The sequence below is a fragment of the Cotesia typhae genome, unplaced genomic scaffold (assembly GCF_013202065.1).
Source record: "Cotesia typhae breed Kobodo isofemale line unplaced genomic scaffold, CoteBio_Ctyphae scaffold_13, whole genome shotgun sequence".
Classification (NCBI taxonomy): Eukaryota; Metazoa; Arthropoda; class Insecta; order Hymenoptera; family Braconidae; genus Cotesia; species Cotesia typhae.
Genome location: NW_027423774.1, coordinates 2542739 through 2568854, shown reverse-complemented (window position 1 = coordinate 2568854; position 26116 = coordinate 2542739). Strand labels below are relative to the sequence as shown.

Genomic DNA, 26116 nt, shown 5'->3' with positions numbered 1-26116 from the left:
CAGTTTATGATCAAAATTTACCAATCCTTTAATCTTTTCGATGCTGCCTCTATATTCAAGTTTTAGGCATAAATAACCACCAAGTCGCACCAGCTAATTAATTATTTCTTCGTAAGTTAGTCAAATCCATAGTTTAACCAATGTTACTAATATACAAAATACTGACGAAAGTGGTTATTTAGCCACAAATTCGCCAACTTTGTCAATAGACTATCCTTGCTTTAGACTAGCTTCTACTAAAATACATAGAAGCTAGAACTTTGAAGTGAGCTTCGGTGTATTAACACGAAAGTAAACAGAGCGGGTAGTGACCTAATGTTTATATTTCCTCAGTTGAAATTAATTAAGAATAAGACGATTATATTATCTAGTTTCTTGAAAAAATCATTTTTTTGAAAAATGTCTAAATTTGGATAATAATAATTGCGTTTAATATAAATGATCTTAATAATCTTAAAAAGTGATATTAATTTCGTGTTATAAATTATAAAATTGCCTTTTCACGAAGAATAAAGCTTTATGATAAAACCCTAAAAGTTCTAATATAGTGGTCTCATAAATATTTATCACGCATCTTCCTTAGATTTTTTTATTTTTGCACGCTAAGTCTTGAAAATTAATGACGATCTTTATCTTGATCAAGATACTGATCATACTGTTAAAAAATACGAAATTTATCCTTGAAAATAAGTTGGCAGCCATTTAAAATCGAGCATAGATTAATATTTCAACTGAGAATAAAATAAATAAAGCTGATGCAAATGTAGCTTATTCAGAAAAATTCAATTTATTTAATTATTCAATTATTTGTACATAGTTCATTAAGCACCCAATATTCGCTTAACGAGATAACCGGGGAACGCATAGAGGGCGCAGCAAAACAACAGAATGAACAGGAACGTTGAGCAACAGCAAATCATTCGCCATTTGTAGTAGCGACAGACCACAAAGCAGAATGCTTTCCAAGGATTACGAAACCAGGAAAATGAGGTGTCAGGCCGGCTAAAATAAGCAGAATAATATTTAATTGCAAGTTAATATTCTTACTTTTAAATCCGCTTAGAAACCCATTTCAGAGCTTAATTTATAGTTATAGTTTTTATTTATGTTTTTTGCGTCTTATGTTTTATACCGTACGCGTTTAAAAGAAACACGTGTCACATATGTTATGATCGAGTGATAAAGAACACATGGTGGCGACAGAAATATAAATTACCAGTTTTTTGAAGTTGAGAAAAGTAAATAGAATTAAAAAAAGTACTTAGTAAGATCAATAAATAAAATTACTTTACGTAAGAAATTTATACATTTGTAGCTACTAGAGAACGGGGAACTTTTACATGCGTGTTTACGGGAAATTGAAAGTACTCAGTGACTAATAAAAATATTATTCGTTGATATTTATCTCGTAAATTCAATCGAACGATGATTAAATGAAATTTATTGAATTGAATCAATCATATGGTGACAATCTGTAAATTGAATTCTTAATTGAAATGTTCTTAGATATCACATCTGTAAAATAATATTTTGGATTTATTAGACCTACTCTAAACTTTCAAAATATTGAAAAAAAAAAAAAATATTTGATTCTAGATAAATATTTTTTATCTAAAAAAATTATTTTAAATATGAAAAAAAGAAAACAGTGGCAGATTATTATTTAAATTCCAATAGTTAAAGACCATTAGCGAAATTTTCAAATTTCGAGACTTACAATAATCAAAATCAATTCTGACAAATCTGAAAAGGCTCTTTTCAACTGGCTTTGACGTTGAAACTTCAAGTTTTACTGCAAGTGACATAATAATCTGTTTTTTATGACCTATGCAATTTTTTACGATTTTAATTCAGTAAGAATGTAATGTTGCATTTTTTATCATCTCACTGAATTTCATCAGAAGTAGTGAGGGAACGTATCAGATAAAATTTTCTATTGTCTGGACAGATTTAAACTTACTCTGGTGGCGGAAGAGGATCAGGTGAATCCCAACCTTTTCCCACGGGTTTCTCCTCGGCTTCTGCAATAGGCACCAAAGTCATTTCCATCTCCACTTTTCCCTGTAATATCATAACATGGTTATTGAGCAACTTCGGAATATCAAGTTGCAAGCCCAAGGATTTAGCTAATAAAAATAGAATTTACGTTTTAGATTTAGATACCAGATCAGATTTTCTATTTTTGATAAGCTTCATGATGCTAACTTTCGACAAATAAAAAATTTAATCTTCCTTACTGTAAATCAAACCGAAACATCAGGACAACAATCTTTACAAATTATGATAATTTTAACCGCTTCGCTACCTGCGCGTACAATTAGTGGTAATTAATGGTCGCTATTAAAAGTAAGTGAGATATGTGTTGTGTTGAAAAAAAAAAATAAAAACAGAACCAGCTGAGAAAATATATATCATAATCACAACAAACAAAGTTGACCATAAAAATACACACGTATGATTGATTTTAACGTATAAAAGAGATAGTGAGCACGAAATGGCTAGAATAGGTGTGCGTGACGACTTAGTTTTGTTGTTGTCAGTGCTCGGTCTCTAGGTTCGTGACTGCGGAGACCTAGGACGAGTTTTAATTCAGAGCATCGTCTATTCTATTCTACTCAACTCTACTCTACTCTATTCTACAATATAATGTAATCCCACTACACTACTTTTGAGAATGTTTATAGCTCGACGAACAATCTATAGTTTATTAACTGAACCTTGTTACTACTATCCTTCAGCCGGGGGCTTTCTCTTTGAACATCTATGTAAGCGATTGACTACCCTAGATTGACATTATATTTGTGTGGGATTTCAGGAATATTGATCTCTAACTCACTTTGTGTCAACGTCACCGTTGTTTTCAATGCTTTTCTAGGCTTTTGGCTTATACTTAAGACTCTGCAAAAAACTAAGACAAGCCGAGTGTGTACGACCCTCAGATTTAAGTACATGTTGATCTTTGGCTGTTGGTATTAGTCAAAGACAAACATGGCCATAGGTACACCACTTTTGTTCCCGTTAATTTATCGCTTTTACAGAAATGAAAAAGCCTGTGATTAATCGAGGATTTTATTTCGTTCCTTTTCGCTAAGAATATTAAATATTTTCACCAATATTTCTTATGAAAAACTTCAATCTCTTTCAAGGAGACACCTGATAGTGGTATGTTAAGTCATATTAAAACACATTGAGCTGGATATATTCATTTATTGTCATATCAGTCATATTTTGTCTGGTTCTTCTTGAAATAACTTTTGAATGCGAAGAATTATCGAATTTCTGTAAACAAATCTGAAATTTTTCTAAACCGAAAATCGCCTATCTTTCTATTTATCAATTCATCTTTAATTCTATCTGTCTGATAGAATTTTACTAAATTACATTCGTTCGGGTGATTTTGTAACTTTTCAGTAGATTTGATAAATTTATTTCTATTTTGGATGCCGAATATTTTATTTATAGCAACGATTGAATTTACTGCAGCTAAAAAATATAGCACAGTTTCGCCAAGAACTAATACAATACAAAAATGAATTTTTCATTTTTACAACATACCATAAAAACTCTTCGAAGGGTTTATTTTTACAGTGTGATGAATTTTTTTATTAGATATGATTCAAATTCTTGAGTTAGTGAATTACGGTTACGAAAAATGGCTACATTTTAGTATAAATCATAAATTTCCTTTAGAATACTCAAGCATTCTTTCGAGAATTAAAAATCATAACCAATTCTTTATTGAATCTATAAACATTGAAATAATAGCAATTATATAAAGACTTTATCGAAATAAAGACTTAATCATTAACCTCTTTAAACAAAATTAATCCTGAATTTTTATTTCGGAATGTCTTTAAATTAATTTACCGTCGTTTAAAACGATGAAAAGTATAAATGGCCGATCATTAGCTTCCATTCGTTAAGATTCATATCTCTTAGCTGTCACGATAAAAGCAACACGCAATGGATTAACCTAAATCTTTTTGTACGGTTATGTTTATTCTTCAGATAAAGACTATTGATTTACAAAAATAAAATCTCTATAATCAGTAAAGAGTTAATTTCTCACTGGCTTAATACACTTGTTAGTTTGAGTTACAATCAACGTATTAATACGATAGATTGAAAAGCGTAATTTCCACCTTAGACTTGGAAATGCAAACTTACTTTGTTATGAAACAGAGTTCAATTAGCGAGAGCCAAGTCTCATTAATTATATTTTGAGTAACAAAAGGATTTAGTAAACCAATCAACGAGAGACGTGATTACGTTCATTGGGGTAATGGAATAAGGATCGCTTATTGGACGAATTCCGTACGTTTACTCTCAAATGGTACTTTGATCCTATACAGGTTGTATAATACCTTTCGGTGGAATTATTTCCTCAATACTAAGAGGAATGGTCAAGCGTGTTAATTATCGTCAAAGGAACTACTTCAAGATAATCAATACTATCTAGACCTTTCAGCTTTTCTACAAATTTCTGAGCTTCTACACCGCAAAAAATTTTGCGTTAAATATTTATGAATAAAATTAATACTTTTTTATGTTAATTCTCTCAAATTAACACAAAAAAATCTTAAATATTTAACACAAATTTTTTAATAAAATTGATTAAAATAAAATACAAATATTTTTTAATTTTTTGGTATATATTTTTTAATAGTTTTGGTTCTATTGCAATTTCCAAAACCGCATTTGTTCATTGTAAACCTCAAAAAAACCAACCAATTTCCCAGTTGAATTCGACATATATGCAATGGATCGAAAGTATTCGTGTTTTTTCTACCGATATTGAAACTTGATGCCCCAGTAGATCTGCTATGAAAAATATAGTGTGTTGAATAAAACGCGATTTCACACGTAAAAAGATTATGTTTTTACCACGATACTTTTTTTTATCAAACACGCTTAATGTAGAATGGAACACTATACACACGATCAAGAGATCACTATTTAAAGAAAAAAAAAATTTTTGTCGATATAAATTGATAAAATTATTTCAAACTTCCAAGTTTGAAAAATTCAACCGTTTGGCCTAAAATTGGTACTAATCCAACCTAAGAAAACCAATACTTAAAATCAACTGTAATTTATCAATAATTTCTCGCATTGGGACTTCAATCTAATCATTTTTGACCCTACATTTGTTTCGCAATTTCAACATCAGCTGTCGAAAAAATTTAAACTGTAGAATAAGAACCAAAATTAGATTATGTATTACAATATTAAATCGAGATAATGATGCAAGTTAACAAAAGGTATGATTAATCGATTAAAATCAATCTAGACATGAATGAACATTAGGATGAGCTTTGTATGAGTAGATTCGCAGAACTATCATCAATTGATGTAGACCAGTCCAAGTGCCAATTGAAACGTAACTATTGTCAGTGTGCTATGATTGACTGCTTTTGTTGTTGGATAATCCAAACAATACTGCGATTCATACATGCATCACATCTATAACCACACCACCATCGAACAACCAACAACGAGTCGTATTCAATCCCCACCGACAGCATCCAACAGCGTTCGTACAATCGTACAATATTCTATCCAAGACCACGATGGGTAGCCTATCATCATCAACTGTTTGAGATTCTTCATGATAATAATTGCCATAATTGTCGGCATTCTATAAATTAGCTACCACAGGAAGCATTGAATCACTAACTACCAATTTCTATGTTCTCTATAATTACGTTCTACCACTCACGATCGTTATCTTCAAACTTTCCCCCAAAATTTTATCCTCTCTCTGCTTCGTGATATTCTCTCGGGTAATTTGATGATCGCTAGTAATTGATGCTCGCCTTCTCGTGATTAATAATTTTGGATAAAACTAGGTTATGTTATACACGATAAATTTTCGTCATGATCTTCTTTAATGAAAATCAAAAATTTCATTGATTTATTTGCAACAGTTAGACTTAAGAATATCTCAAGGTAATTTTAATCAAAGAAGATATGTAAATTATTAATCATTATATTTTATTACCGCTTGTATAGTTTGTCCTTCAGGAGTGACGAAATTAAATGGCCACCAAGCTTTAATACGCTTGACTTTAAATAGACTGACCATTGGAGACGTTGGATCCGTGACCTTTAAAGTGCAGTTTTTCGAATTAGTACTGCCGCGTGGCATTCTTGACAAATCCATCGTTAATGCACCTAGAATATTTTAGTTTAATGATTGTTATTTACAAAGCTTTTGATAGAATTTCAAATTATTTTTTAATTTTAACATGGCAGATTAAATATTGTTTTTTTCTAGGAAAATCAATAAGAATTCAGTTTATTAACAAATTTTTACCCGGAATTTAAATCTGGATCTGCATTTTAAAAATTGTTTGAACTTAAAAAAATTTTAACTTTGGGAGTATAGAGAAAATTAGATTAATAAAAAGAAAAAAAAAAAGAACGGTGTGGCGATTTCGGGATTGAGAAAATCCGAGTAAGCTTAGGTAGAAAAGCCGCTTTGTCAGAGGGGAATAACACCATCAACAGTGCGAGAAATTCCCTTTCTGTATCTTCGGAGCCTTACTAGTCCAAGGGTGATAAGAAACGAGTGGGCGTGAGGGTTTGATACAAGGGTGAAAAAAACTTTTACTTCTTCTCAACCTAAACCAGAGGAGACATTTATAGTTTTTCAAAATAACCCAAGGGTTTCGCATTAAGAAATAAAAAAAACTATACTATACCGACATGTCACTTCACTATTTTTATTCATCATTTTTCAAGTTTTATCTTTTCATTATAAATAAAAACTTTTATTTAATTACTTTAACTCTTTGACATTTTGTCTTGTTGGTAAATATATCTTCAGTTCGTTTATGCGGTCATATTTATTTGTTAATGTTTATTCACTTACTGAGGTTAAATATTATTCAGGTCAATTATTTCAAGTGTTTTCATAAATTTGCTGGGAAAATATTCTGCTGCACATTTTAAATATTTAATCATCGGAGTATAATTTTATTTTTGTAATTAATTATTTTATAAAATAAAATAAAATAAAACAATAGTGACTGAATACATAAATTTTTAATTCTTAACGAGGTCCTTTCCTTCCAGTTGAGTTAAAACAACTGTACTAGTCAATATTCGATAAATTAAAATAAAAAGCCCATAAAAATTTTTAAAATAATAAAAAATAATTAATATAACTTAAAATCCCTCCTTTCGATCCTTCATAGAGGATTAGGTTCGAATAAATTTTACCGACTGACGCAAAACGATCAATGATCGATTTTTATATTTTAGCATTTAACTAAAAACGAGAAAAATTATACCAAATTTTAAAGAATTAACATTGAAATTATTCTGCTTATCGCTAAACCCCGATCATAAAATGTAAAACTATCGTTGTAATTTATGGAATAGAGGTAGTTATTATTTATTATTGTAGATGGGAAGATTGGAGTTAACAAATTGTTCAAGGAGTAGATGGTAGTTTACCCAGCTGTAATAATATTTATAATGCTTATAAATGTCTTACATAGTTTGATACCGATCTCTTCCACATTTTGACACAAGTGCCACGTGGTATTGTACAAACTATTACTTCAGCAATGTCAATTGATTTTCTCGATCTGTCGATTGTCTAGCGGCCTATTTTAGTCACTTCTTCGTTCTACGAAATTCCTGTCTAAATTGTTCGAAATAACTTACATTGTTACTAAAGTGAACGAAATTTTGACAAGCTAATTATTTCTGCACTTCTGAGTACTCTTCATAAAAAACAAAAAAAAATAAATCGTTTAGTTAGAGCGGAAAACTTTAAAACTTTAACTTTCTTTTCTTAATAAAAGAAGAAAAAAAAGATTATGAGAAGTGGTCTACTCACTCGATTTAATGATTTATTTAATAAATTTTTAAGTTTGTCGGATCTATAAAATATAATTTACATATCGAGGTAAAAAGTCATTGTCTCACGTACTACAAAAATAAGCAATGGAAAATTCTTCTCTGACATCAGTTGAATTATCGATTTACAGAACACATCTGCAAGTTATACATGTAAACATAACTATAGCCTTGGTGTAAATATCGAAAAAATATAATAATAAGTTAGCTTTTATTAAACAAATATTTACAAGGATTATTCGTGTATTTTCCTTAAAATTTAGAAAAAAAATAACAGAAATGAAAAATAATTTTCAGTGACTACAAGTACACCAGAATTTTTTTAGTTAGCAAAATAATTTATTATCAAAGATTAAAAATTTTTTATTTTGATCACTAAATTTTTATTGAAAAATAAATTTTCTGATGAATAGTCTTGTCGCAAAATTATCTATAAGCATATGAAGCCATAATAGGGCATGTTATAAATTTTTTTATGGTATATGAGCATGTCAGGTCAAATCAGAAATTTTTTTCAATGGAACTGACAAATTTTAATATTTTTATAAAATTATTTAAATAGAAATATAACACATAATTATTTTTAAATTGCAATAACATTGTATTATATTTTTAGCATTTTATTATGAAAGTTGTTTTCTGTATATTGCTTTTGTATATTTAATGAAAATTGACATATTACTTAGGTAGTGCAAGATCGACTATAACGAGAAAAAGAAAGTTTCGCTTGAAAAAGTTCCGTAAATAAAAGTTGAATAAAAATACACCGTTCACCGATTTGTGGTAATACTTGTAAAGGCATAAAAAAATACATTTGAATGAAAAAAAAAAATAAAAAAACTTTTGATAGAAGTACACGATGCAAAAGAAGATACAAATAAATTCTATACATTATAAAAGTTTTTATATTGTAGCAACAATTAAGATGATGAAAAGTGAGCAACGTAATATAAAATGTCGGTTATAGAATAACTTTTTAGCATCTTGGGATCTGTTCATAAAAGATGAATGCTAAAAGGCACAAACTTCTTGCATTTGACTTTTTTTTTCGCTGTCTTTTCTAGTATTTTTAACATGTAGAATTACATGTAGATCGTCTGGTTGTTCCTTGAAACTTTCTATATTTTTTAAAAAGTTTATGTTTAAAATTTAACTTTACTTTTGTGTTGAATTTCTGTTTATATTTATATTCAATACTTACATGTTGACAAAAAATCCATAGCCATAAATATTTAAATAACAAGAATCTCGTTAAAAGTTTTATTGTTCGACGCGGAAATTTACAATCCCATAACACGGCATTACTATCAACAGTGTCGACACTTTAGAACTTTGCGATCATGATCATGATGTTTGATCAAAAAATAGAAGCGCTGATTTTCCTAGTTGGGGAATTGAACGTACATGAGCCTTCATTGGTGCGAAGTTTGCTTTAACGGAAACAAAGCTCTCGAGGCTTAGGAATACTGGGGAGTTCCACGACTAGTTTACGGGGTCAATCGTTCGCAGATTGTTCTGATAGTTTCGGTGATTTGTGTCTTGGGAGTTTTGAGACTGAACTAAACGCAAGGCTGAGAAGTTTCCGAAATTCAAATGTACACGCCTCAAACTGTAAGTTACTTTCTCTGTTCAATTTTCGTTGATAATTCAAACAAATCAACATTGATTCAAAATTTATTGAGTTTCTTGCACTGATAGAAGAATTCCTTAACATTTTACAACTTTTATTCGTTAGAAATGAATCATCCTTTAGTAATCGATGATTTAATAAATATATATAATGCAATTAATAAACCATCTTATAAAAGCGATTTTTTAAATGTTCATAAATATTTACAAAAATTGATCAACTGTCAATGAATATTTTTTTAGACCTTTAAATAACAAATAAGAATAAAAATTTTACATTGATTCTTTTTAAAGGCGGATAAATAATTTTATTTTGAAAAAAATAGAGACAATAAAATAAATAATGAAATTATGGGTGTAACTAACTATAAAATATTTTTTTTTGCGGTAAAATAGATTCTTGTATTGTATTTTCATTGTTAAACGTAATGGCATTGTTCATTAAATTTAACTATCTTGAAAAAATTTTCTGATAAGTCCTGATATGGCCAATATCCCCATCAGGACACATAAAGTCAAATAAAAAATTTATAAATGTACATATTAAGATATATATACATTTTTATGTTGCAAAAATTGTTATATTTTCATTTATGATCACATCAGGCCTTCTAAATGAATTTATTGACCAAATGAACAGTTGATAAATTCTTCTATCAATGTAAATTTTGTAATGGATTCACTAAAATTTGCAAATTCAAATTTTCTTAATGGCTGCTTTAAATATAGGGTAAATTTTTTTATGATTTCTAACAGAAGACAGGGATTAGAGTTGATTTAGGTCTAAATTGAGTTATAGAAATCCTCAGCTGAAGTAGACGATCTACAGTTAAAAGCATATGCAAATTCTGGGTAGTCTTGGGGCAGCCCGCAGGTCAAATCGTTTTTCAGATTTTTTAGATTTAATTATCCTCAAGTTTGAGTTGCTAAGCTAATTTAAAGTAAAACCAGAACCTCAAGTGACAAAATTGAGTTTGCTCTGTTTCAATCTAATACATTTATTGATTTATTTTCTTTTTGAATTTTTGTCAATATAATTTTAAATAAATTAACGATATTACCTAGAAAATCGTCAGGAGAAAAATGATCGCTGTCCCAAACTTGTAGATTCAACTTACAAGGCATCTTCTGCTCGGTTTCATCTCTCGCAAAAATGGACAATTTTTTTTTGACGATCATGAGAGTCTCGGACTTGGAGTACATGAAGCGAAAAATAAATCTCCAATTAAAGTTTCCCTCGCCGCTTAGTGAATTGTAATGAACATCAGTCTTCTGCAAATCCTCGTACATGATCCACCTTAAGGGGATAAAGGTGAAGCATAAACAGCGATTAAGGTCTAGCCGGTTAGCTATTTTAAATTCAACTGTGTACTGACTTAAGTACTTATCGCAGAAAATACACGAGCTAAATGGGCTATTTTAAATAAAAACAAATGGATAGGTAGAAAATATGAATACGTTACCCCTTAACGTAAATGTCGGAGCATTTTTCCCCCGTGAGAAATTGATTGTCAACCAGCGGTACATCCTCCGTGTTCCAAATAATGACACGTAGCTCATACTCCTCTGGGGCTTGGGGAGTTATGTTGATCGGTGGCTTCGGTGGTAGGTCATCGATACGGAACATGTCCACCCAAAGCTCCAATTTGCCCTACACATCAACAGCTGAGTTAGTATCAGTCGTCAGGTGGATGCACTTTACTTTATGGTTACTAAACTCTCATCTATCTGTTCATGACTTATTGCTAGATTACTTGGTATGCAGTTTAGTGAATTTCCAGAACTTTTAATTTAAATGTTGTTGAGCTCAAAGTTACGACAAGACAAAACTTTAAAACTTTCATTGGCAATTATACAGAAGTGGGATTTCACGTATTTTCAGCCGAATCAAAAAATTTAGTAAACTATGTTTTTGTTTTAAAATGTTCTACTACTCGTTGGATTAAATTTAATTAAATTTTATAAAGTTTTTAGAGTTTAAAAATTTCTTATAATAAAATTTTAAATTTTTATCAAGGGGCACAACTAGTGTGACAGCCTAAAAAAAGGCAATCTTTGGGAAAAGAAAAAATTTGCTCGTATTTTTGTTTTTTATTATTTTCAAAATAATTTACTATAAAAATTAAAAAGAAAAAAAATTCATTAATATCTGAATTTTTCTATTTATTATAACTAAAAATAAACAAAGTTCCACTTCCGTATAATTACCATTTCATTTGTTTCACTAAACTAAAAACGATAAAAAAAAAAAAATAGAACAAAACCTGTTCAAGTCCCGGGCGCTCGGCGTTGAATAATGGACGCCTTTCAACATGTTCCGGAACTAATGCCAGGCCACAGATTGGAAAATGTTCCCAATGATGAAGTACATTCAATGCCATGCGTTCTCTCAACTCTAAAGTTGAATAACAATAATAAACTTTTTATTATTTGTATCACTCCTTATTTAAAGTTAACTTTACGAAAGTTATCACTCTTTTATTTTGGTATTATTAAAGTGCAAGTTAATATTTGAATGAAAACTTTCCGACATCCAGTCCGTTTCTCACGGTACCTCGCTCATCTGCAGTATTCAATGTCGCATGAAATGGAAATTCTTGTTTTCCGATTGTTACACCAGAGTTTGAAAACTCCGGTGACGGTAAGTTGTTCCGCTTGCAAAGGGATTCCAGGATCTGGGTGGGTTTCTCACGATCACGCCAAGCATTATACCCGGATGTGCTGTATGTTCGAGATATCCCACAGCAACCACGATGATCGCTGTAGTATCGATTCTCAATGTCGATTTCCGTTTCACCAATCAAATCGTCCGCTGACATTGCGTCCCAGTCCCACACTTGGGCTATTAGCGTGTGATCTCGAGGGAACTCTGCTTCCATTTCGAAACATCTGACGTTAGAGGTTTTCATTTAATTTTCATGCTGTTAATAATTCCTTGGAATGAAAATTAGAGATTTCAAAGGTGGAGAAATTGTTTAATTTTAAGTCTTTCGTTGCTTGTCCTCATCAAAAATTTTTTATAGAGTATTTTTCCAACTTTTCCGTGTCTTAAAAGAGCAAGCGTTTTATTAATTCTATTAATTTTTTTACACGGGTTAATTGCTATTTTTACAGTGTAGATTTTTAAAATTTTCATGACGAGATAAACTCCGTTACTTTGAAAAAATTAATTTTTTTTTAATCTCCTCATCTAGCTTATAGGAATTTATGAAATTAAAATTTCACTTTAGTACTGTTATATTTAATTTTAAATAATTTTTTTTTCGTCTAACAATTGGAAAAATTTTCTGTCATTCTGTCTTTACTGAAAATGATGACTAAAAATTTGAGGCTTCGATTTTTATAGAGATCTATCCCCTCTAAAAACAGTTAAGTTATCAACTAAAAAAGTCTCCAAAAAATAAAAAAATCATGCTGTCATCTCCTTAAAAATTTTTATATAAAAAGAAATAAAAAATATTTACTTTCCAAAAATAGGATTCAATTGATTTGGAATGTAATTGCTTTGATCACTAATTACATTTTTTCCAAGCTTCATGATCAAATATGGGTCAGACTTTCCAGTGAGTGGATCGCAAGGGTGTAAATTAATCGCTAAAAAAAGAAAAAATTGCAACACATTAATTAGCCTTTAATAACTATGGAATGCATCGCAGTCAAGAGCGATAAAATTTAGAACTTATCAATATCCTGCGGCTTTATTTAATAATTAATAAAAATTAGATAACTAGATATCACGTTGATTATAATGGCGTTAACATCAAAATAGCTCGGGTAGCGAGTATGAAGATAATTAGTGTCTCGTGTCCCATGTCTGGAAAACTAAATTTCTCATTAATCCTTAATAAGCACGAAATCGATCGATGTATTAATATACAGCACTAGGTGTGCTTACTCGTGATAAGTCTATTATGTCAATTTAGCGTCCGTGTAGATCAGCATCATCGCTGTAAGCTGTATTAGCAATGAAAAGCCTCTAATCGATAAGACGCTTGCTAATTTATCATGCACTGTTTAGGAGTTTCGTGTGAGGCTCTACATACTCTTTATAAGTTTACTATATATATTACATATTTGTGTCATACCAAGTAGAAATCGAGCTTTGAGAACTCTTAGCACATAGTGGATTTCTCTGCTTGGTATGTTAAGAATTTTGAATAGCATTCGGTTTAGTATCATACGACATGACATCATAAAAAAGTCATCATTTTTATTCATAACCATCACACACATATTGTTTGCAAAAAAAAAAATAAAATATTACACTTGTGTGTAATTAAATGATGTTAGTCCATTAGCGCTAATGGAAAACCAGCGGGTATAAAAATATTTTGTTCTTAATAATGTTTCAGCAAAAAAGAAACCTTTTCTTCGCTTACAATATTTAATTTGAAACTCTACGTTCTATTAGTGTCTTAGATATTTTTTTTTATCTCATATTGATTTAAAAAAAATTTTTCTGTGCAATTAAATTTAATAGAAAATATTTTTTTATTATCATGAAAGCCATGATTTATTTACTCTGATAATTTTTCTCCCGAATATCTTTTTTACTTCAGCCCTTCGAACATTTCAAGGCCATCAAATCCTTATCCCAAAATGTGGAACTGCTGACAAGCCAATAAAAATCTTGTAAAATTACCTCTTATGACATAGAGACGCACAATAAGTTTAACCGGCTCTTGGGGTGGATAATCCGAAAGAAATCCGTAGGACACGTCCCGTCCACTTTTGGTTTTGTATTTAGTTTTATCCAAAAAAGACCAAGGATAAATCGAAATGTGTCCCTGAAATAATTGAAGATAATAAGATGAATTATTTAAAAAATAATATTATATTCCGCATCATAAGAATATAACAAACGACTTTTATAATTAATTAATATTGCGGCTTGATGCACAGATAACAATGAAGGCGTGTCGTCAGCTCGTGAATAATTTAATGGCCGAAGTTTTACGACGCATCAGCTATTGTTTGCAATTACGATGATAATAATAGTGAAAAAGTACATAAAAATAAAATAAGTAAAAGTAATGAGAGCGAATGAATACCAGAGGTGATGATAACATTAAAATGTATAATGAGATTGGAAATGATGCTAACGATGATAAAATGTGTGATGCAGTATTATACTATTAAATTAATTAGCAGTAGGTTATATTATAAGTTATAAGGTGTCGAAGGCTCCTATTAAATGCGCCCGTGAATTCAATCGGAATCAGTATGCTTTAAATTAGCGAATTATTTTGTACTTGGTAGAGCGCCAAGTCCTCAACGCCCAGCCATTCCCAACTCGGTACTTGCGGCCGTGGAAAGGGACACTCGAGAAGACAGATGGCTGGGGTAATGAGAAAATATTTCAGTATTTTGTAACGAAAAACTTGCGAGGTTGGTAGAAAAAAAGGGAAACTCCGAGAGGTAGATTTAGTCTGTTGACACGGATGAATTCTTCCGGCGACACACATACAAAGGCGAACACAAGTACCGTTATAAAGAATTATTTAAAATGTTTGTACCTTGAATTTACCAGAGATATTTTTTTTATCGTGCTCATTGCATCCGGTGTCTTTTCCTCGCGATAGCTCGAATGTAGTTAGCTTTTCTTGAAAACGTTCGAACTCTGGCTGCATCTCTAGTTCCATCGAGTAAATCTATTTTTGAAAAAAACTATATTCTTAATTATTTTAAGAAGAAACATGTGGTGTAACATTTTTTTTTTTTTGCTAGTATCAACTAGTAAATTTTTACATAATAAATTCTTTCATAAATTCCATAAAATAATAAATATAAAAACTCACGTGTGACTTTACATTCTTTCGCAATATTGATTAAAATTTAGAGAAGCATATTTCAGTATTATTGAATTTGTTATTATCAGAAATGCTTAAACTCTAAGGAAATAAAATTTTTCAATAAAATTTTATATGAGATAAAAGGAATTACCCGAAATGTCGCAATAGGTTTCTGTCTGGGTGGGAGTATTTTATTTTCTCCAAGTTCCCGATTCCGCTCTTCCTGAATAAGAGAAAAGTAAAAGAAAAAAATCACCCGATAAACTCGAAAGTTTCTTGATAAAGTTAAAAAATAACGGATATTAGTTTGAAGATTCAATATGAAGTGAGAAGACTAAAGGATATTAAGAGAGTATGTTGAAATAAATGTACGTCTTTACACATAATTTAAATTTTATTTTTCTTTGGAAAGTACCTCGAGCGACGCGAAATATTTGCTCCACCAGTCATAACTTTCATCTTCATCTGCTTCATAATTTTCCTCTTCATCTTCCGTTTGATCTTTGCTGTTACATAAAAATTCTTTAATGATAGTCCAGAACTGCATCATTCGATAATAAAATCTTGATTTAGAGAGTTCTTTTAAACTCATCAAACTTTTCGTTCCTTCTTTTTCAAGATCGTAGCTCATGGGTAATGGCACTAAAGTTTATTAAATTATTGAGTATTTTTTTTAACAATAAGTTTTTTAGTTTAAGAATTTTTTTCTTATATGAAGTTATTTTTTTTTTTTCTACTGTATAGATCAACAAAAATGTACGGACACATTATTATATCAAAAATTAATTTTACCGATAAATTCAAAAGAAAAAAAAAATATTTTTCTTGAACTAAATAGTTTGTTTCAGTGCAATAATAATAAATTACAAATATGTTTGGAGATAGGCTTCCTTAAAAAAGACTGTCCCACATCATCATGATCGTAAATTTTGTAATTGTACTCTGTTTCGGGGATCAGTTTCTGGAGAAACATGTAAGCCATCGGGATTATACAGACACCTGCGTACTTAGTGCATCCGAATTTGCGAGTGTCATAAACTTGAATTGTGATCGGCGGGTAGTAAATGTCCTTTTCAGGTAAATCCTTGAGATTAAAATTTATTATTAACCAATATCAAAGATTTATTCACTCACTTTCGCTATAACTGAATAAGAATAAATTACCAACTCAACAATGACATGAATATGACGAAAATTGGAGAACTTCTTGGCATTCTTCATGATTTCCGACTTAACTTGAACTCCAGAGCACTCTACAATGACTCTAGGTCTATTAACACGTGCGAAATTAATTTTTTTCATGTCTCTTACTCCCCAGAAAATAACTTCCAGACGATGACTTATCATCACCGGGCGAATGTCGTGAGGTAGACTATATGTTATCGATTCCTTCGAGGGAGTCAGGAGAATATCAGTATCAGCTCCTATCTATAAATAAGTCGGATTAATTTTGAATAAATTATTTAATCAATAATCCGTTAAAATTAATTTGAAGTTTATTTGGAACAAATTAAAAAATGTCATGTTCAATAATAATTTTTTTTTTTTATTAATTTTACTTCCTTCTGCAATTTGCAGCGAGCCAAAATAAATTTATAAAAAGGTAAATAAACAACATACTTCAATAAGTTCAAAGGCTGCCAAAACACTTCCCTGGAAATCGGACTGAGTCTCGAGTTTGTACCAAATTAAAGTCGGAGGGAATTCCGGGGGCGAATATGTTTCTTCTTTAAACTTAACAACTGGGACTGCGATACATCTGCCAAAGAATTCCTTCGGCCCCTAAGTACCATCGCAAATAATCGACGTTAAAACGAGTACGAACCTCCTATACTACTATAAATTCGTAAACTCGCCCACCCACACTTTTTAACTAGCTAAGTTATTTAACGACTTGTTAGTTTTAACAGCAGATTATTTAACGGTAGTAAAACTCACGCAGAAATCCCAATCGAATGCCTCTATTATGACTTGGGGTGGCATCGACTTTATACTCTCTCTCATCCCATACAGATCAATACCAGGAAATACTAACGTCTCGTCCCAGACTGGAGCTAAACTTTGCTTGATTGTCTATAAAATATTTTTATGTCATTACTATAAATATAATAATTGCTATCATATACTGTACTATTATTATTACTTAAGCGGAAAACTATTTACTCGGGTAGTTGCTGTGTATCCGTGAAATATTATGCGAATAAATGGATCCATTAAACCCGTCGCGTCCAGACCGGAGTCAAATCGCCCCTGGAAAATGTGAGCTCGCAGTTGGAATTTCTGGAATAAAATCTCTTTTATGTCGTTCTTTTCAGGAAATTCGAAAGTTCATACGTCTTAATGATATAACAGTGTTTCTTCAATTTTTTAAAGAAAATTTATTTTACACTTGTAAAAAACTACTTGATTCAAGAAAATAAAATTTGAGGATAAAGACATTAAGTTGTAGCTATTCAACAAATTTACTGTTTCAATAAAGCACTTGACTTTTTTCAAGCAATATCCCGTAAAAAAAATTTTTTGATATGCCATTAAAATGATTTTTTTTAGAACGATTTTTTTTGGTCGATATCTATAACAGCGGCAATTTGTGCTATCATATTGTCTAATTAAGTGCTTTACACCAGTGCGTACCTGTAATTTGCAATTGTGAGATTGTATGGGTCACTAACATAAATCTTTATTTGACGCTGTCATTAAAACTTTTTTTGACGTTATCTTATAAATAACTTTTTCAGAATGAATTCTAATAATAAAAAGAGAATAGTTCTTAACAGTTTTTGATATTTATAAAACTTTATGACTGATATTGTCCTGAACCAATATAAATTTGATAATTTTGAAATTTTTAATTGCTCTAAAGAATCAATTAGACCTCTAATTTTTATCAAATTATTTTCACAACACTGAGAACAGGCTAAGCTTTAAACCAAAGTCTCCATATACCATCAAAAGTATACACTTTCGAGTTTCATCAGCAAAATTCTAAATCCGTATAAAAGTTTTATAATAAAATAAAAAAAAAAATAATTTTTACCGCGGTCGTTGTATAGTTGAGAGACTTGGGAAATAATTCCATGTTTACAGAGTGCTCGACATCATATCCGTGAGGGATTGCGCTCCAGCAAGCAGATGCAAACTTAGCATTTCCGAACCACAAAAAAATTTCAATATTACACGCGCTATAATCGATACTGTCGTCAACAAATCCATCGGTTATATCTTTCATAAATAAATTTATTCTCTGCCCGCACTTGGTTCCCCGTGACATTTCATTCTCAGCAAAAATGATTTCCGACGTCGGTAGACGCGCTAATGCCACGTGTTTACTGCCGGCTATCATCCAAATAAAAACATCCGGAAATGAATGTTGTGGCTTTATTTCCGAAATAAATTTACATGTTTACATTTTATCAAAGAATCTTTTATAGTCTCAGCATATTAAACAGAACAAACAAGGACTTACGTCTTCAGAAATCTGTCTTAAACTTGTCAGATACTTGTATGCATGCAACATTGCTATTTTGATGTAATTATTATTGAGAAGCTTGCCGTTGACATTTATCATCGTGATTATATCTTGTATGCAATAGTGACATAGATTAATCCGGTGCCTGTCCAATTTTGTGGTTCCGCCATTCTTGCAGTATATATCGGTATCCAATATAGACAAGTATTCCATACAGTAACGTTTTAATGACTCAATTACAGTGTTATAAGTTTCATATGCCGTTGCATTTTCTATGGCAATTAGTGTTTCTAATTCGCTTAGCATATCCTCCTGGAAATATGTATAATTTATTTTATTATTATTATTAATATTGTTGTCTTTAAAATTTTAATTGGGGTAATTTTGAAGTAAATAGCTTGCATGTGGAAAATTTAATGCTAAATTATATTTTATAAATGAAATTTGAAGAGAAAATATCTTTAGATTTATTTTTAGGCCAATTAGTTGTTTTACTTGGTCATAAAACAAAAGAAATTATAATCATAAAATTTGGTAGATTCTAATTATGACGTCATATTTCTAAGTTTACAAATCAGTCGATCCGAATAGGTTTGAAAATATTCAAGAATTATGCCAGTGATTTTTTACGTGAATTTTAATTATTTTTCTTCGGAGGATCTATTGCGATGAATTTTTCAAGATGACGCAAAAAAAAATCCTTCCGTTTAAAAATTAATTGAAATATTTTATTTCATTTTTTTTTTCTCATTAAATAATTCTATTTTACGATAATTTTCCGAGCTTTTTATTGTCAGACTAAATGACTAAGTATTAAAAATATTTTAACGTGATAAATAATAAATTCAGTTATGAAACATCTTATTGTACTGCACTCCCAAATGAATTTTATTAATTTAAGCACATCATTGTTCGCTCAGTCCATTATATTTCCTGCCGCTTCTTTTCTATTTTTGCACAGCTTCCTACTACCGGTTTAACATTAAAATGCTTCTAGATTAAATTAAAGGTTCACAAAATATTTTAATTGTGCTATAAGATAAAATTTTTTTTTCTACACCTTCACCGGGTTAATTGCTGTGAACCTTTATTTTCACGAAATAAAAGAAAAGGATTGAAAATAATAATACCAACACAAAAGATATTTTTTTTTTAATTAAAAGTTTTATTGTGATTTAATGTACTTACGAGGAAGTTGGCGATATATGAAAGACTGTTGGTATTAGACACTCTCCATTCCAAGTTTGGCCACCAGGATTTAATGTACATGCAAGGTTTATTGGATCCAAGTGGAAGGTAATTAAACTTGCCATCTGTCGTGGCTGTTAATCTAGGTGCAGTGGAGCTCACGAAAGCAGGACGTTTGTCGAGTATTACTTGCTCTGGATTAATTGTATATATTATTTAAATTTTCGTATAAAACTTTTATAATTAATCCACTCTGTCACATCTATAAAAGCCAATAATTCAATGATTCATTCTTCATTTAAATTGAATTAAGAAAAAAAAAATACAGCCATTCAACCAAAGAATATAAAAAAAATTTATCTGGTAGTCGAATTGGAAGTAGATTTCTCGAAGCTTCTAAAAAAGGTGCTTCTTTTCATACGTAAATTCATCAAAGTAAAGTTTGAATGTACAACAAATCTTCATTAATAAAATCAGTACTATTTCCAATTGGACGACTCATGATGTAAAGTGATGTAAAGCATCAAAGAGTGCTTTACATCAAGAAAAAAGAAAAAAAGTCTTCAATACAACCTAACCCAAAAAATTTTACAGAATCTCTGCGAAAAAAATTTTAATGAAAACATAAAATTAATTTTTAAGAACATTCGAGCGATCTATATGAAAAGATACTTATGCGCGTAAAATATTGGAGTGAGCTCTTTATCCAACTAAATTTAATTAATTAACCACCATTCCAGTTTCATAGATCCATACATTTATTTATACATGCATGAACATAGACACCGCCGGCACAGTGAGCACTAAATTCAATACACGTTTCAATGCATATACATAAATTTCCTTTATCCAGTAATTAATTCCACTCAACTATTTAGCAGTATTATATTTTACGTTATCTCGGTGGCTTAATCATTGACTATCTCAAATTATTTTTATGTGCTTCTTTACTGTCACCTTGGGAACAAATTAATTACACATTTGTGGCTTTTGTAGTTTTTTGTTATTCCGATGGTATAATTTGATTGTAACAATAGAATGGTACCCAAAAATTTGCAGCCTACTGTGAGAAATAAGGGCGAAGTTCAGTCTTTTAATTGCCTCCCAGACGTACGAGCAATCACTTTTATTATCAAGAAAATAAAATAAATTCCGTTACGGCTGCCTTAATTATAAATTAAATTAAACTGCTAAGATTTGTATCATTAAGATAGTCTGGGGGTAAACTTGTATCTTTCTAGATATAGTGCTCAGAATGGGTTCATTTAAGATTTAGGTGGTCACGTATTTACGCGAGGGTGTTAATTTTTTTTATTTCGAAAAATAAAAAATTTAGATAAATTACAACGCGTCTGTTTTAAAAGTTCTTTTTGTACGTGAATTTATGAAAGGAAAAATTTAAACGTGATTAATTAAATTTAGACAATCACAAATTTTTCTGAGTTTTGAGAATGTAATACTGAAATGCAATTAAAATTAAAATCCAAAAATAAATAGAGAAACTTACTCAATAACTGATCATAAGTCTCCATTTTTGACGGAAAAATATTACTCCCAACATTCCCGATAGTTATTTCAAAACTAATTGGTTTCCTTATGAATCTCGATCGGTCGATCATGTTGGCACCATAGACGACTCCAACCAACAAATACTCTTCCGTAGACCATAATTTGTTCTAAAAAAAAAAAAAAAAAAACGGAGCTGTTAAGATATAATCAACGAGATTATCGGTGTAGCATATAATTTAATAATGAAACTACAAAACTTAATTTTAAATCGGAGGAATTAATTATAAGTATACTTGTATTATTTTCCTACGGCGCGAAAATGTCCATCAAAAAGTTAGGGGTAGCTCCAGTTACAATTGCGTGACAAACCCTGCTTAATAGCCTATTATACTTTATTATGATAAGGAGTTTTTACGTAATTATATACCGCACAAGAATTTGAAGCCTAGACTCTTCGTAAATTACAGAGAAAAAAAAAAGAAATTGAGTACTGAAAACTTTTTTTTTTTTTTTAGTTTTTCACTTTTTTTTTTACAAAATCCCTAGATTAATTAACTCGAGTACCCAAGTTGAAGCAACTACTAACATTTTTCAAGTACTCAATTTATTTTCATCTTGATATTTAAATAATCCACTAATAATAATAATGATTATGGAGAACTTGGATGAAATATTGTTAAATAAAAACTTATTTTTGTTTCGCTATTTGTTGAAATTTATATTTTGAATTTTTTTACAGTTTTATATAGTCGATAAAAAAATTATTTACTGCAAACAACAAGAGTAAATTCAAATTAAAATTAAATTCATGATTCTGCAAATTTTAAATCAAGTAGAAAAATTCTTGATCTAAGAAATTATTCTGAATTAAACTAAATTTTACTTGACTTAAGAATTTTTCAAGATAATTAAATTCTTATAAAATGATGTTTTTGATTAAAGAATTTTTCTCTTGAATCAAGTTTATTATTTTATCAATGTAGTGACCGCAGAAGTGATTCATTATAGCCATGTTAAAACCGGCGCGATGAATAAGATTGACCTTTGGCGGGTTGTTGGAATAAATTAGCTTAAATCATAAATCTAACTTGCCTCAATAATTGGAGCCGTTGGCTCAGAATCCACTCCAGTAAAAATAGGGGCTTCTGAATCATCAATTTCTATTTTCAGAGAAAGAAGCACTCTACCTTGATAAATAGGTCGCGTATTCTGACACTTGGATACACACGAACATTCGGAACCTTCGCTGGTACCGTTGTAAAACTGAATGAAGGATGGCCCATACGTTGGCAGAAATCCTACGAATTTTCAATCAGCTGTTTGATTATAAAACGTTAAATATTTAACTAATATCGAAGCTTACCATACTCCCCGGAATTCGATAAGTTAGCGAGGTTGAGCGTGAAGGTTGCCAGTGTCTTTGAACGGCAACTATCTACTTTGTCTTTTAAAGCAATTCGAGCGCGATATGATAAAGGTGGAAACATTTCAGTGAATATTATTTTTTCGTTGAAGCGTGGAGTGTAACTCTCGGTGTGACAACTCGTTTCACCCTTTAAATGCATATAATAAAATTATGAATTATGGAAAAGTACTTTTCGGTAAGATATAAATGTTCGGATAAATCATTCGCGCAAGTGCTCTTTTTATCACCATAGAGAGTTACGGTAATTTTATGTAAGATAGATTTTTTTAAAGTTTAATTTTATTTTTAATAAATATCTTTATGACCCTTGAATAATTTATGCTACTGTAAAGTGGGATCAGTTGAATTTTTTAAATGTTACAATTTCGTTGGTAGGCGTAACATAAAAAAATTTCGGTAAATTTTAGGTACGTTACGTTTTAATGCTTCAAGTTTTATCGTTTCGGAGGTTTTCATTTTATAACATTTTTTTAAACTATTCTGCTAAACGTCTGTTCCTAAATCTAAGCTGGTTTTTTTTTAATTTTTTAAACAATAAACCTTATCAATTTTTGATAACTTCCAATTTTATTCAGCATTATTTCAAACATCAAAATTTGTATTAGGTCTCGTAGTAAAAAATTAACTTATTGGCTTAAAAAATTTTTAAATCATCCTAATTAATTGAAAAATTATTGGGTTCTCCCAAATTTTTTTGTGAATTGTCAAAATCATTATTGTTCATCCAAACATCCTAAAAATTAAAATAATTACCCAAATTTACTTAAAAATTTGGAATAATTATTTCTGTATAAAAAAATATAAATAATAATAATATTTAATATCAAACAATAAAATTATTCTTATAATATAATTAAAGGTTCATGTTTCTTGGGTATTTATTCAGCGTCTGTAATGTAATTACTTTGAAATTTAATTTACTTACAGCTACAAGAGTCTAGAATCATTAATCATTTGATTGAATAGAATATTAAATGAGATTAAAAGTAGCAAAATATCATTTTTAACGATCAAATTTATTTATACCGGTATTTATCTATAAGACCGTAGACTTTTTTAATTTTTTCCAACACATTAATCAACCGTGGGACAGATATGGTTCGTGATAGCAAAAAAGCAATAAAAAAAATGACCACATGTATAGAGTATAGAGACAATCGATTCGTCTGACAGACGAGGTAGGTGTGCAAGTAAGCCGATCGATTTTGGTAGTTGGTCAGTGTAGCAAATACAAACGAGTAACGGTGTATTTCTGACTACATAACTCAGCGACATATCGATCATTGCGGGAAATATGTGTCGAAAGATATTTATAGTTTCCGAGTAGAAATAAACGAGTTAGAAGTACTAGACTACAATTCAGCTGGCTTTAATGTATGAGAGTTAGAAGTCAAACAAGCAAATAAATATTTGCACCGGACTATGACGAATTTGTAGAAATAGCTAATATAATGAAATATCTATACGATATAGTTGTTGTTTATATTGTTTGATTGATGATATTACTAATAAATGTAATGAGTATTATTATTGCGATAAATTATGCTATTATTTCATAGAACATTTAAATTTTATTGTGGGTAGCTAATTTATTTGGCTAAACAGTTTTTACGAGGCTCTAAAGAATTTTAGTTGTTTAGATTCTGGTCTTGTTGAAGAAAATTTTTGCTCTTGAATTTAGTTAACTTTTTTATCAGTGTACAAGTGATCACTTTAAGAGAAGGAATCTTGTTTCAAATATTTTTCTTAATTTTGAAGTCTTAAAAATCAGAAATTAATTTTAAACAATTCGGTAAAAAATTAGAAACTCCAATATAAAAATATGGTTCATCTTTTTAACTTTTCGCTTTTCTCAAAAGTTGCTTTAAAAATTAAAGTCTCAATTTTTTACAATCTTAATAGTCCATCTCCTTATGGTCCTTCATTTTTTGCCATTCAATGCAGAATAACATAAAAATAATAATCTAAAAATTTAGAAAAATAACCTAAGAAAATTTTTATTACTAAAAAATCTAATATAAAATTTAAAATATTTAAAAATGAGTAAATAAAAAAAATATATAAATATATATTGAAGTTCTAAAATTGATGGCTGAGATTATCTGACGGTCATATTTTTTAGGCTTTAAATCATTTTGCCCATAAAAATTTCTATTGACGTGAATTAATATCTGTCAATTAAACTTACTTTCATTCCAGCGAATGATATTTGAATAAAAGGATTAACAATGTTATCGGAGTTCCCACAGCAATGACTCGTATTTTTACATGGTAATCCATCCGCTCGAAATACAGTAAATATATAATACGCCTTTTGACGACCTGTCGCGCAAAAATTCGCAATTGGCATCAATAGATTTCTGCAATTTATAAATAAATAAATCATCCGTTAAAATATTAAAAATATTTTTTTCAACTCTAAACAGAAAAATCTGAAAGGATTGTTAATAAAAAAAAATTTTTTTAAATGTGGAAAAAATTTAGAAAAGCAAACCCTTCGATGTCTTCTTCGTTATCAGTCTCTAGATGAGTTGGAATAGATGCACCCTTTGCATTGATTCCAATGTTACATTTGACGTACCCTTTCGGACCACCCGTAGGATCTTTAGGATTTGTTAACATCGCCCATTTGTGATAATACTCGTGATCTGTTGATGATAAGGCAGAAAATACTAAGATGAAGTCAACTTTTACCGTGCTAGAGTTAGTTCTGTCGATAATATCCACTGCTAAATTCCTCCAGATGGTAGGATGGCATGATGGTTAACATATGGTTCACATTTTTACTCAAAGATGGCATAAATTCAACCATTTTCGAAGAAATATATGTTTAATAATCACCTGGTTGGTCCCAAACTGTAAAAACCTCAAAATATATTCCCCCGTGGAATTTGAACCTCATATATCTCTTCAAGTACACAGATATCGAAATCCTGGCTTGTAGAAATGTATCAAAGTTTCCCGTATAATTAAATATAAAATACTGAGGAAAAAAAGAACATAATTAAATTAATTATTGACTTATTTTTCTGAAAATTAATTAATAGTAATTAAAAATAAATTTACTTCGTTGTAATAAGGAGAATCGGTGCGATTTCTTATTATGGTTTTTTTCTTTTGATGCCCGACTTTTACCACTACCATCGGGTTGGAATTTTGTGCTAAGTATTTAGCCTCGATAATAGTAACCGCCACTTGGTAAGTTCCGTGCTTGCCTTTTCTTCTTCTTCCCAT

The 26116-nt window shown here is 30.1% G+C and overlaps 1 protein-coding gene across 1 annotated transcript; it reads right to left on the bottom strand.

The window, feature by feature from the left end:
- Window positions 1–821: 821 nt before the first annotated feature.
- LOC141535267 (otoferlin) lies at window positions 822–26116 on the bottom strand. The gene is made up of 27 exons (XM_074255125.1): window positions 25949–26116; window positions 25724–25865; window positions 25377–25530; window positions 25071–25242; window positions 22820–23009; window positions 22549–22754; window positions 21455–21623; window positions 19948–20141; window positions 18757–19071; window positions 18328–18666; window positions 17454–17597; window positions 17229–17363; window positions 16911–17072; window positions 16455–16718; window positions 16158–16374; window positions 15688–15932; window positions 15442–15513; window positions 15015–15149; window positions 14141–14285; window positions 12963–13092; window positions 12053–12387; window positions 11763–11893; window positions 10962–11149; window positions 10560–10795; window positions 6002–6174; window positions 1961–2061; window positions 822–1002 (listed from the first exon to the last, which is right to left on the bottom strand). Exons 1-27 carry the CDS (start codon window positions 26114–26116, stop codon window positions 822–824), a joined length of 5043 nt encoding a protein of 1680 aa, XP_074111226.1.

What these genes read in the sequence shown, in the direction of transcription:
- LOC141535267 (XM_074255125.1), bottom strand. Translation starts at nt 26,116, where the DNA reads ATGGGAAGAAGAAGAAAAGGCAAGCACGGAACTTACCAAGTGGCGGTT. An exon ending in GCCTATCTCCAAACATATTT is followed by an intron (nt 15,933 to 16,157) that starts GTAATTTATTAT and finishes AATAAACTTTAG; the next exon opens with TGCCATTACCCATGAGCTAC. An exon ending in TTCTCCTGACGATTTTCTAG is followed by an intron (nt 6,175 to 10,559) that starts GTAATATCGTTA and finishes AAAATATTCTAG; the next exon opens with GTGCATTAACGATGGATTTG.